Source organism: Rana temporaria, chromosome 1 (genome assembly GCF_905171775.1).
Source record: "Rana temporaria chromosome 1, aRanTem1.1, whole genome shotgun sequence".
Taxonomy (NCBI): domain Eukaryota; kingdom Metazoa; phylum Chordata; class Amphibia; order Anura; family Ranidae; genus Rana; species Rana temporaria.
The window spans coordinates 91,451,738-91,465,767 of NC_053489.1; the positions used below are offsets into that span (position 1 = coordinate 91,451,738).

General features: G+C 44.5%; 1 protein-coding gene across 3 annotated transcripts in view; it reads right to left on the reverse strand.

The window, feature by feature from the left end:
- The window catches only part of RNF180 (ring finger protein 180), a 130,230-nt gene that overhangs the window by 92,009 nt on the left and 24,191 nt on the right, over positions 1–14,030 (reverse strand). For all 3 annotated transcript variants that reach the window (XR_005747343.1, XM_040340341.1, XM_040340352.1), the window contains exon 3: positions 6,843–6,938. Coding sequence is in view for 2 of the 3 variants with exons in the window: in XM_040340341.1 (XP_040196275.1) it covers positions 6,843–6,938 (96 nt within the window). In the remaining variant the exon portion in view is untranslated. The remainder of the gene's footprint in view (positions 1–6,842; positions 6,939–14,030) is intronic.

A 14,030-nucleotide genomic window follows, 5' to 3' on the forward strand; every position in this document is an offset into this window, starting at 1 on the left:
TTTTCTCACATCTGAAAGATTTACGCCTCTTCCTGACCAGGCCATTTTTTGCTTTTTGGCACTTTACATTACAATTGTGTAATTGATATTTTTTTCCCACAAATGGATGTTTCTTTTGGTGGTATTTGATCTCACTAGTAGGTTTTAAATTTTTCGCTAAATAAAACGAAAAAAATAACGACTTTTTCTTTACAAAAACAATTGGGTAGATTTATTAAGGCTGGTGCCCTCAGAATCTGGTGCAGCTGTGCAGGGTAGCCAATCAGCCCCTAACCTCAGCTTGTTCAATTAGGCTTTGGCAATAAAACCTGGAAGCCGATAAGCCATAAATTTAAGCCAATATGTAACCTGCTACATATTTTTGGTAAAAACAAAACAAAAAGCGTATATTGATTGGTTCGCGCAAAAGTTATAGGCCCAGATTCTCAAAGACTTACGACGGCGTATCTCCAGATACGCCGTCGTAAGTCCGAATGGCCGCCATCGTATCTATGCGCCTGATTCATAGAATCAGTTATGCATAGATTTGGCCAAGATACGAGCGGCGCAAGTCTCCTACGCCGTCGTATCTTGGAGTGCATATTTACGCTGGCCGCTAGGTGGCGCTTCCGTTGATTTCCGCGTCGAATATGTAAATGAGCAAGAAACCGATTTACGTACGTACGTACGCCCGTCGCAATTAGTTACACCGTTTATGTAAGACATACGCCGGCGTAAAGATAAAGCTGGTCTCTAGGTGGCGCAGCCCATGCAAGGTATGGATTTTGGAAACGAGCGTATCTTTTTACGTCGTTTACGTAAGTCGTACGTGAATGGGGCTGTGCGTAGGTTATGTTCACGTCACAGGCATTGAGCCGGCGTATCTTTGGGCGTAAATACGAAGTGATACTGAGCATGCGCGCGCATGCGCCGTTCTTTTGGCCATGCATCTACATGGGGTCACGCTTAATTTAAATACAACACGCCCACCACCTGCCTACTTTGAATTACGTCGGCCGATTTACGCTACGCCGCCGTAACTTAGGACGCAAGTGCTTTGTGAATACCCACAGACAGGACAGAGCTCTGTATTGTTTACATTGAAAGAACTCTGTCCTGTCATCCTCTTCTCCGATCAGTGGATGCCAGGAATCTATCATTGGTCGGCACCTGCTGATGGTCTTGTGCTGTGACTAATCACAGCACAGCTGGTGTCGCATGCCCCCTACCCAGAAGTGCTGGATCACGTACTAAAAACATGATTCGACGCAGCAGAGCGCTCTGCTACCGTAGATGATCGTTAGGCGGTCAGCATGCAGTTAAAGCAGTAGTGAACCCAAAAACTAGTTGAAAAAATACAGCTCATCATTTTTAGATGTGGTGGCTGCAGTGCTTTTCATTTTTTTAAGCTGTCCAAAAAATGTAACAATTGTTAGCTTTTAATCATTTATGTAAAATATTTATCCCAAGAGTACAAAAAAAAAAAAAAAACGGTTTGCTGCAACTAGTTCATCAAAATATACTAGTCTAAATTTGCTAGCCAAGACAATGCTGCTGTCCAAAGTTTTCTGCTTTAATACTTCATCCAGAGTGCAGAAAAACACTGGACAGGCCAGTCACGTCACTTAATCGTGCACGCTGGCGTGATACCCGGGAGTGCATACTCTGCGACATGTAGAGATGGGCAGAACACTCCACCAGAACACTCGCAGCAGAACTTCCAAACAGGGGAAAGTTCTGCCCCGAACAGCAAACTCCATTGAAGTCCATGGGAGCCAAGACATTAGAAATCAAAAGTGCCATTTTGAAGGTTTATATGCAAGTAATTGGCTATAAAAGGGTATGGGGGTCCGGATACTGCCCTAGTGGACAAGTATCAATGCAAAACATTTTTTTTTTAAAACGTAATTTTGAAATAATTTTGCATATTGCTGCCCAAAGACCAGAGCACTTTTTGCGATTCGGCACTGCATCGCTTTAACTGACAATTGCACGGTCGTGCGACGTGGCTCCCGAACAAAATTGGCGTCCTTTTTTCCCCACAAGTAGAGCTTTCTTTTGGTGGTATTTGATCACCTTTGTGTTTTTTAGTTTTTGCGCTATAAACAAAAATAGAGCGACAATTTTGAAAAAAAATTATATTTTTTACTTTTTGCTGTAATAAATATTCCCCAAAAATATATTAAAAAACGTTTTTTTCATCAGTTTAGGCCGATACGTATTCTTCTACATATTTTTCGTAAAAAAAATGTATTGATTGGTTTTTATGGCATTTTTATTAATATTTTTTTTTACTAGTAATGGCGGCGATCAGCAATTTTTTTTCAGTACTGCGACATTATGGTGGACACTTCGGACACTTTTGACACATTTTTGGGACCATTGGCATTTTTATAGCGATCAATGCTATAAAAATGCATTGGATTACTATAAAAATGCCACTGGCAGTGAAGGGGTTAACACTAGGGGGCGGGAAGGGGTCAAGTAGATCCCTGGGTGTGTTCTAACTGTAGGGGGGGTGGCCTCACTAGGGGAAATCACTGATCTTCTGTTCATACATTGTATGAACAGAGGATCAGCATTTCCCCCCCGACAGGACCGGGAGCTGTGTGTTTATGCACACAGCTCCCGGTCCCCGCTCTGTAACGAGCAATCGCGGGTGCCCGGCGGCGATCACGCCCGCCGGGCATGTGCACGGGAGTCGCGGGCGAGCGGGGGGCGTGCGCGCCCCTAGTGGCCTGCGAGAGAGCCGACGTAGAGCTACGTGCTCTCGCGCAGGGGAGCCGTAAAACGACGGCGGCAGGTCGGCAAGCAGGTAAATTGCAACAATAAAAAAAAAAAAAATCCTTTAAATATAGTGCCCGGGGGGTCCTCCTAGTCTGCCTGAAAAGTGTCGCATCTGTAACATGTATAAAACATGCTGCAGCAAAAGTTTGATTTCTAGAGAAAAAAAAAAAACTAGTCAAATCACATTTAAAGCGGAATTCCACTCACCTGTTTCACAAGCCAGCGATGCATTCACCCCAGCCGTGTTCACCCAGTGTCCTCCCTTGGCAGCACCGGCATCTTTACTATGGGTACCCGGCTGTGACAGCTTGCGGCTTCACAGACAGGTGCCCATGCGCAAGTGGTGTTGTGCTCTGACTGGTCCCAAAGTTTTCTGGGACCCCTCATGTGTCCCAGAAGATGAGGAAGGGCGGAAGGAGAACTTCGGTTTCCGATCACCCAAGGCAACGAAACAAAAGTGAAAGCAGGTACCTGTCAAAACAGGAGCTTGGGAGGAAGCCTTTTTGGGTGGAGCTCCACTTTAAATTGAGTCGCGGTTGCAATTACCGGCACCCGGCTATTTGAAAAAAAAGGCATTGGGTCCCCCCCAGTCAATACAAGGCCCCTTATCTGAGCATGCAGCCTAGCAGGTCAGGAAAGGAGGGAGGAGCACGCCCCCTCCTGAACCAGACAGGGCCACATGCCCTCAACATCGGAGGGGGTGCTTTGGGGCTGAGGGGCTCTGCCCCGAATCTCAAAGCACCTTGTCCCCATGTTAATAAGGGCAAGGGTCTCTTCCCGACAACCCTGGGCTGTGGCTGTGGGGGTCTGCAGACAGAGGGCTTATCAAAAACTGGAAGCCCCCTTTAACAAGGGGGCTCCCAGATCCTGGCCCCCCTATATGACAATTCCTTTAACAAAAAAAAGTGCACCCGATGTAAATCTATCATCTATCACGATGCCAGCCGCGCAGCCAGAAACTAAAAAATAAAAAAAGAATGCTCCGCACTCTGACGGCTGACCGCCGAATGGCTCCTCCCCCGTTTGACAGTTCTTATATAGGTAGGGGAGGGGCCACCTTGTGACACCACCCCCCTTGTGACGTCATGGACTGATGCATGCTGGGACCTATTATGATTTTTTATATGCATTATTGATGAATTTGAAATGTTTAAGATTTATTTTGTCCACTTTATTTTGTCCACTCTATACGATGCATTGAATATCATGGAATGTGTATGAATTTTTAAAAGGTGCAGCAGTCCAATTTATTATTTTCTTTCACTTAACACAGGGTTATTCTTTTGTTTTTTACACTAAGACAGGTTTACATCAGCAAAAGCAGAGCCGCACACAATGTCCGCCTAATGATAGATCAAAGAGAAGACCGGCTTCAGCTTAGTCTTCTCCCACAGTCATGCGTCTACAGCGCGTTTCACCCTCCCACAAGCTTAATCATAGAGCAGAACAGGAAGTGTGTTACTGGCTGCAACACCAAGTAAAACTAAGAGAAAGGACATTCCATTGAATGTGAAGAAGCTAAGGGAAAGTACACTGCAAGAGGAGAGCTCCGACTGCTGGAGAGCGGAGGGTGAGGTAAATAAAACTGCTCTTTGCAGCCCCTAGGGCAGGGATCCTCAAACTACGGCCCTACAGCTGTTGTGGAACTACACATCCCATGAGGCATTGTAAAACTCTGACATTCCAGACATGACTAGGCATGAAGGGAATTGTAGTTCCTGAACAACTGGAGGGCCATAGTTTGAAGACCCATGCCCTAGGGCATTAATGGCGAACCTTGGCACCCCAGATGTTTTGGAACTACATTTCCCATGATGCTCAACTACACCGCAGAGTGCATAAGCATCATGGGAAATGTAGTTCCAAAACATCTGGGGTGCCAAGGTTCGCCATCACTGCCCTAGGCTGACTACAAGGAAGCATTTTATTTTTCTCCAAAGATGGGCTGTAAAGTATAGGTTCACCATTTTCAAACCCCCTCCCCAGTTCTGTTATATAGTTCCCCTCAATACATACAGCTGTGCCACACCCACACAGTTGAGTACTTACCTCTTTCCAGTGACTGTGTAGCCCCTCTGTTAAAAATCTAGTTCTGTTCTCCTCACTTCTAACGTCCTATAGACTTGAAAAGAATGTATCTTTCCTGCAGAAGCAACATCCCATTTAAAGTCTAAGTTAGTCAAACATAAAAATAAAATAATCAGTGATGGGTGACCCCGCCCTCTTATGGAGTCATTGACCAAATATGGACATGGAAATATGTTACTGTCTGACCCCACTCCTTAGTTTATTTCAGTGGAGGGGGAAGCAGAGTAACAGTTGTTGGGAGGCAACCAATGGAGCAAGTGTGTCAGTAGTTTTTTATTTTTTTTCCTTGCGGGTTGGCAGCATCATTCATCTTGATTGTACTGATCAGGACGTTCATTTGTTTAATAAAGGACCTGTCAAAAACTGTCTTTGTGTTTTTAATTGCACTTGTCATTTTTTTGGGTAAGTGAATAGGGGTACTATCAGTGACTGCTTGTGAGTTTTTTTTGGGGGGGGGGGGCAGCAAACAACCCCCCCCCCCCCCAGGCCGCCAGTCTCCTCTCTCCTTCTACAGCGCTAGGCGTCCAATGGGATCGCCTGACATTTTGGCCAATCGGGAAACAGGTTTTATACCTGCTTCCTGATTGGCCAGGAGAAGGATCAGTGTTGCATCAGCAAATTTTCATTCGCTGTTGCAACACACCTAGGTGGGCTCCAGACGCACCCCATTTTGAAGCCTATTAGAGCCTGGCCGCTCTAATTTATATGCCCGGTGACCCAAAAGGGGTCTATCATCCACTGCATATAGAGTGTGGCGAGGATAGGGGGGGGGGCACGCCCATGCACCCCTGGGTACTGTGTACCCCAATACTCATTCACACGGGGGAGGGGCTGGATCTGGAGGCACACTTGTTAAAGGGGGGCTTTCAGATTTCAATAAATTTCCCCCTGCACCCCCCCAAAACCACAGACCGAGCCAGGATTGTAGGGATGAGGCCCTTATAATCCATAACATGGGGAAAAGGTGCTTTGCCCCAGCGGGGTCCAATTTTGCAAGGAAAGACCTAAGAGCCTGGTATAGATTTTGGGGCGACCCCATGCATATTTTTATTCTGGTGTTGGGTCCCTCCTAAAATCCATAGATAACCTGAAAAACCTAGGAGGCCTAGTATGAATTGTGGGGGTACCCGCATGCCATTTGAAAGAAAAAATTGATCATATCAGTTATTTTGTTTACAATCTGCTGTTAGCGGGTAATCCCCTGCTGACAGCAGAGATGAGTCATGGTTGTTAAAGGAGAAGTCTAGCCTGGGCTCATTTGGCTGTACTTCTCCTATGGGTTACAGGAGTGCAATTTGTTTTGCACTCCTGTGACCTGTTTTCAGCAGAGAGGTCTTAAGTCCGCTCTCTGCTGATGTCACTGGAATCAGTCCAGGCACCGCGTCATCACGACAATGAAGTCTGGACCCACCAGGTGCCTGGACTGATGTCTGTCTCAGCCTCTCAGCGAGCCACTGAGAGACTAAGACGGCAGCTCCCTGTTCCTCAACTGTTTCACAACTCAGCGATCCAATGAGCGTGGAGGAGCAGAGCTGCTGATTGACAGTCACCAGCTCTCCTCTCGGGGATCTGTGAGAACCAAGCCATCGGCGGTGTTCGATTGTTTGGTTCTCAGTGCAGGGGCTTCGGGGCAGATGCAGCATCCACCTAGGCAAGTATGAAACTGTGGAAAAAAAATATCTCTCTTTTAAGGATGCTGGCGGGAGGATGTAAACTGCACTGAACTGAAGTGAAAACGGATTTAAAAACTGATGAAAAATGAATCCGTTTTTTTTTCTATACATAAATGTGACTGAATAGATGACGCCCATGTGAAAGGAGCCTTCAAGTTTGTTCTCCATCTTCAGTGAAAACATCCTGTATTGGTGGAATCTCCAGCTAATTCTACACCACTATGAGTTCCCTAATACAGGATCAAGATGGTAGCTGTCTGTGCGTCTTTCTTTCATCAGCCTTACTGGGAACGTTCAAACTGAATAAAACATTACCTTTTCAAACTCTCTCTTTATCCAGTCTGGACTTTCTTCAACCTCCATGTGCCATATATTACAAGCCGCCTGATAAGTGGATGAATCAACATCTTTCTGCAACGGAAAACAAGAAAAAAAAACCCTATGTGGCTAAATAAAACCAACAAAGTAAACCATGCTATCAAAAAAACAGATCTTATAATTAAGTACTTTACAGATAAGAATTCCAGGCTGTCTAATCCTAAAAGTCTTTATTTTTCTCATTTTCTCTTTGTGTTCTTACTGAAGTTTTGACTTTAAACCTAATTAGAGATGGATTTGTGCTTCTTGAGATATGAAACAAAAAGGGATAAGAATCCGAATGAGATGTGCATAGGTCTGCTAAGCTAGAGTGAGATGAAAGGGTTCACTTTTCTGATTTAAAGAGATTTATAAAAAAAAAAAAAAAAAAAAGCTTTTAATTAATCTAATTTAATTTGATAACTTATTGGCATTTACTATAAAATCTCGATCACTCTATTACATCCAATTAAGTTTGCCATTCAAGTATAATTATGAGACGCAGCGTAGTTAAACGTGCTGAGATTCATTGTCAATCTAAATGATTGAATATGAACAACATGTTCTGCTTATGTTGTAAGATGGGAAAAGCAGCTCTAGCAGAGGCCTTTAAATATCATTCTGTATCCAGGCTCTCTCTTTGCTCTGATCATATTACTTAGCAGGCGGCTGCGTAGGCACGAAATCACCCATTTTCTTGTGCACAATGCATACAATGAACAGGGGTATTGCCAGGTCAAGCATATTTAAGGGAAGCCTGACCTCCCTATAACTCATACAAACACATTCTGTTCACAGCTTAGGAAAATATGTTGTTATTCCATATTAGAAGAGAAGAGGTGACAGCTCCACCAGCGAGTCCTTTTCAGGCGGGTTTATTTCACCAGGTGGTAGGAGAAGATGTTTCTGCTTTTACAGGCTTAAAATGGATTCACTGGTTTTGCTGTCACCTCTGTACTTATATAAAAAAATGCAGTCGTTGCATGAAAACCAACTCTGTTATCAACATCAATTTCCTGAGGCTTTTCCACCAGCCATATGTACCATTGTAGAGTAAACAGGTGTGGAATGGTGTGTGGAGAGTTCTTTATTATCAGAATTGTACATTGTATATATTCCATATCCATTATGCTGGTGAAGACATTCCAGAAAACAGTTTTCACATATGTCAGAAACTGATTACACAAAATATTGACAAATCAAAAATTGCAGGACTGGGAACTTTGCTTCTGCTGTAGACAAGTGACTTATCTATAAGTGTTTAAAAATACTTGAGGTGTTAATTTTTAGGTTAGAACATCCGTTCTGTATCTGTATTAGCCAGGTGTGTATCTAGATCAACCTTTTTCAACCAGGGTTCCTTGAGGTTTCTTCAAGGGTACCTTGGCAAAATGCCTAAAAAATGCCCCAAAATTGTATACAAGCTGGTGGGTGGATGAAACCTGCCTTTTAGTTACGCAAAGCCACAGGTTTTCATTGTACACCATTACAACCTTCTAACTGCCAACCTCCTAATGACCAATTACATAATCAGTTGATGAGGAGTGATGTCAGTTGCCAGCAAATCATCCTTGTTTGACCCTCCCTTGCCTCTCTCCATTAACTTTGAGTAGGGATTAGCTTTGTGTTCGAGTCAAACTCACGTTCGATTCGAACATCGTATGTTCGACAGTTCGTCGAAATACGAACGTTACGGGCCGTTCACGCCAAATTTGAGTGGCGTGTCATGGCCCATAATTCACTGCGGCATCGCAGTGCATTGCTGGCTGATGACTGACCAAGCATGCACTAAGACCTGCATGCTTGGCCAATCACAGCTTGTAAAAAAACTGAGAGCCATAATTGGCCAAAGCCAGGTTGGCTTTGGCCAATTATGGCTCAGGGGGTTTAGTACACGCCCCACACTATAAAAGGCCGCCTGCAGGTCGGCCTTGTGTAGTGTGTTGCGGTGGTTAAGAGAAGACAGAGAGAGAGTGTCATTTATTGCAGGTAGATAGAGCAGGCAGGCTAGTCAGTTAGAGTTACAGTGTGTAGAGGATATATATGCATCCCAGGTGTTGTAAATATATTTATACACTGTATAGTTTAGCTAGATCCGCTCTTCCTAATTTACTGACAGGCAGGCAGGTGATTGTGCTAGCTGCAGTATACTCACGTGGTGTACTGTCTGTGTCCTCTGCAGTGTGTACCTAAAGCTACGTGGTGTGTGTACTGTCTGTGTCCTCTGCACATTGTGCACCTAACGTAAAGCTGGCATTTCCCATATTTACTCCTAGAGGCAGGGATCTGCTCATATTACAGGCAGGGGAAATTGCTGCAAGTACTTTCATGTGGTGTACTGTCTGTGTCCTCTGCAGGCCATTAGTATGTCTGGAAGAACAACAAGGAGAGGCAGAGAGTCACAAGCCGATAAAAGAGGGCAAGCAGGCTCTGCGTCTAGAGGCAACAGTGCTGGTCGTGGACACGGTGCATCCTCATCAGCACGTGGTCGTGGGACACACTCATCCTTTTTTTCGTCAACTGGCCGTGTTAAGCCGCAACATGCCAAAGACTTGGTAGAGTGGATGACCAAGCCGTCCTCATTCTCCTCATCCTCTCTCACCCAGGCTCAGGGTACTTTGTCTGGCAAAGCAGCTGCCAACGCGGCCTCTTCCCTCTACTCAATGGCATCAGTCACTCCTTCCCTAGCCCTAGACATCAATGAGAATTTCTCATTGATGTCACTGGTCTATAATGAAGGGATAGGCTACATTCTCATTGATGAAACTGGTCTATAGTGAAGGGATGGGCTCATTCCTGCGCCCCAACTAGAGTATCTGTGAGGGGTTGCAGTGTTTTGGCACCAGCAGCACCACCAACAAAGGCTCAATTTTTCTGCCCCATGTAATTACAATTATTGATCTAATATTTCACAGCAGGGCCCATTCCTGTGCCCACCAAGAGTAACTGTGAGGGCTTACAGAGTTGTGGCACCAGCACCACCACCACCACCAACAAAGGCCCAATTTTTTTCCCCTGTTCAACAGTGGCATGCAATTACAACTCTTGATCTAATATTTCACAGCAGGGCCCATTCCTGCGCCCGCCAAGAGTATCTGTGAGGGGTTGCATTGTTGTGGCACCATCACCAGTGCCTAAGGCCCAATTTTTCTGCCCCTGTTCAACAATGGCATGCAATTACAATTCTTGATATAATAGTTCACACAGCAGGGAGTTCCAGCGCCCACCAAGACTAACTGAGGGCTTACAGTGTTGTGGCAACACCAACACCTAGGGCCCAAATGTATGCAGAGTATATACGGCAGGCCCCTACTTTCAAACATCCAACTTACAAACGACTCCTACTTGCAAACGGAAGGAGACAACAGGAAGTGAGAGGAAATTTACCCCTAGGAAGGGAAATTCTCTTCTGTAAGAGGTATCTCCTGTCCACTGATGCTTTATCACCAATCCTTGTTTCACTAAAAAACCCAAATTTTCACAAAATCATTTGTCATTGGGACAGAAAGTGAATTGAAATCTTCTGAACAGATGCACACAGACAGCAAAACAAATGTTACAGGGGTGATAACCCTTCTCTATGTTTTCAGAAAAGCTTAAAAATAGATTTTATGGCTGGAGCTACACTTTAAAAAAGTACCAGTTCAAAATTACAAACAGATTCAACTTAAAGCGGGGGTTCACCCTATCGACGGGAAAAAAAAAAATGTTTTCTTTTACCTTAAAATCAGGCATTGTAGCGCGAGCTACAGTATGCCTGTCCCGCATTTTTTACCCCTGTACTCACCTTGTAGTCGTCCATCGAAGATACCGGGGAATGGGCGTGCCTATGGAGACTGAGGATGATTGACGGCCGGCTCTGGCGCGTCACGCTTCTCTGGAAATAGCCGAAATAGGCTTGGTCTTCACGACGCGTGCGCATAGCCTGTGCGCAGGCGCTGTGAAGAGCCGAGACCTACTCCGGCTGTCTTCGGGGAGAGTGACGTGCCAGGGCCGGCCGTCAATCATCCTCCCTCTCCATAGGCACGCCCATTCCCCGCGGGAGCCGAAATCTACGATGGACGACTACAAGGTGAGTACGGGGTTAAAAAAATCGGGACAGGCATACTGTAGCTCGCGCTACAATGCCTGTCTCGATGGTAAAATGTGTCGGGGGGGTGAACTACCGCTTTAACAACAAACCTAAAGTCCCTGTCTTGTTTGCACCGCCTGTATACTGCTGTTCAAAGTATATAGGGCCAAAGGCCCTTGTAATGACCTGGGGGGGAGGGGGGGGGGGGTGGGGAAACCCATGCTATTTTTCTCAATGATTTTCTTCCATATTGCAGGGACCAGACATTACATTAAAGCCGCAAGCAGTTTTAAATGACTTTTTTCTTATAGTAATGTAATTTTGTTCAGGGACAGTTCTAAACATGTTCCACTTCACAGGCATACTATAGACACCCAGCAAGTTCGATATTTAAAGGAATTTTTCATTATTCTTTTTTCCACTTTAAGCATCATTAAAATCACTGCTCCAGAAAAAACGACTGTTTTAAAACTTTTATTTACATTGATACATGTTCCCTGGGGCAAGACCCGGGTTCTCAAACCCGTTTTACGACAATAACTTGCATATTAGGCTTTAAAATGAGCACTTTTGAATTCGAACGTTCGAGTCTCACAGACTTCAATAGGGTTCTAAATGTGCGCACGAACGTTCGGTCCGTTTGAAGGTTCTGGTGCGAACCGAACGGGGGGGGTGTTCGGCTCATCCCTAATTTCTCATTAGCTAAGTGATGGAGAGAAACTGAGGGAGAAAAGAAACATTGGAATACTAGTCAGTACCAGTTTGCAAAAGTGTATTTGATTTGGAAGAATAAATCACCTCCAACGTTAGGTGTCCTGCCTGTATTGATGTTGCGGCATTATGTAAAAACTATCAGAATAGTTTTTACATTTTAGAATGGAGTGCCTCAAGACTGTCCATTTTATGTGGTGCCTTGAATGCAAAAAGGCTAAGAAACACTGACCTAGATTTGTCTAGATGTGTTGGTGCAGCATTGCCCATTCTCTGCCGACACTCCCAATTACCAGAATCCTGGCAGAAGGCACAGCATTGCCTAGTGGGTCTGTTTAGGGAGACAAATAGGCAATTTCACAGCAGTAAGGATTCTTCCTTCTGGCTAAGAGCCAGGAAAGGACCATCATGAAAATGAGGACAGAAAGATATTGGTACAGTTTGAGAGAACTGATAACACCCAGTCACTCCGGCAAGGAAGTAATTTTTTTTGGTAAGGGGTATTTAAAATTCAGTAGATAGTCTTTTAAATATAAGAGCCACTGGCCCGGACAGTGGCATAACCTACTGTTACGGTTAAATGTTAGATTTCTCAGTTGCAATTTACATTGGCTGTAGATGTTTCAGGTTTATGTTCTTCAGTTGATATTTCCACCTCTGTGAACAACAGGGAGCAAATAGATGGCAATCATTTACTACTCTATCAGCTAAAGCTGAGAACAAGAAATGCTCTTGAGGCAATATGCAGTCACTGGGCTGTGCACCCTGTTTTTCTGACATCCATTAAAAGAACTCCTTAAAAGTAACCAGACCCTACCTGCCACATGGTCCCTAGTGTCCCCTTAAGACCCTTAACATATATGCTTTCACATCTAATTGGTTTGTTTATAACTGTAAGGCCCTATATAAAATTGTGTGAATGAAAATGCCTTGTTGATGCCAGAGGAGAATGGGCAGACGATGATAGAAAGGCAACAGTAACTCAAATAACCACTCGCTACAACCAAGGTATGCAGAATACCATCTCTGAAGGCACAACACATCGAACCTTGAATCAAATGGGCTACAGCAGCAGAAGACTGCACCGGGTGCCACTCCTGTCAGCTAAGAACAGGAAAATGAGGCTACAATTTGCACAGACTCACCAAAATTGGACAATAGGAGATTGGAAAAATATTGCCTGGTCTGATGAGTCTTGATTTCAGCTGCAACATTTGGATGGTAGGGTCAGAATTTGGCATAAACAACATGAAAGCATGGATCTGGCTGGTGGTGGTGTAAGAGAGTGTGGGGAATATTTTTTTGGCACACCTTAGTACCAACTGAGCATCGTTTAAATACCACGGATTCCACCTGAGTATTGTTGCGGATTAAGTCCATCCCTTTATGATTAATTTTCTAGTCACCAGGTCCCACTACCTTCTCCGCCTACTGCGCAGACTCATCCCCTTCATCCCGGAAGAGGACAGAGCGGTAGTAGTCGGAACAATCATCAATTCTCGACTCGACTATGCAAACTCCCTCTACGTAAGACTACCAAAATACCTGATCTCACGCCTACAAATCGTTCAGAACACAGCAGCTAGGTTGGTAACAGAAAATAAACCCTGGGAATCCATCACCCCATCCTTGAGGGCCCTTCATTGGCTAACAGTAAAGGATTGGATCACATTCAAGACCCTCTGCCTCACCCACAAATGCACACAAGGAAAGGCGCCTCAATACTTGTGCGAGAAAATATAACACTACACCACCCATCGCACTCTCCGATCATCTAACCAAAACCTCCTCTACATCCCTAAATACAACTACAAATCAAAGGGAGAACGAAGATTTGCAGTCCAAGGACCACGGCTATGGAACGCTCTACCAACGGACATCCGCATGGAAGAAAACCATCGGGCCTTCAGGAAAAAACTCAAGACCCACCTCTTCTGAAGGATTAGGACGACGCCGGATGGGAAAAGCACCTTGAGGCGAATTAGTTCGCATGTGTAGCGCTATACAAGTTATTCATTCACTGTAATCATTAGTGGGTCAAAATAACATACGTTTTTGACCACAGTGATGAGAAATTTGAAGTTGCAGGGTGGAAACAGTGTATGTTTTCATTTGGTAAGATACATTTATTCCAAAACCAAAATGTTGAAAGCAAAAAAATCTCTTGAACGACATTCGAATATTCAGAGAATTTGCGTACAAATTTTCCTAAAACTTTTTCTAAGGATTTTTGTTTGTGGCCAGCTCTAGTTTGCTGGGCTACTTCTTCACCGTGGTCCATTTTGCTTGTAAATACACTTTCATACTGTAAATCCAGTGACTATCTTGTCTCTCTTTCGGGACAGGATCCCTTTACAGGAATC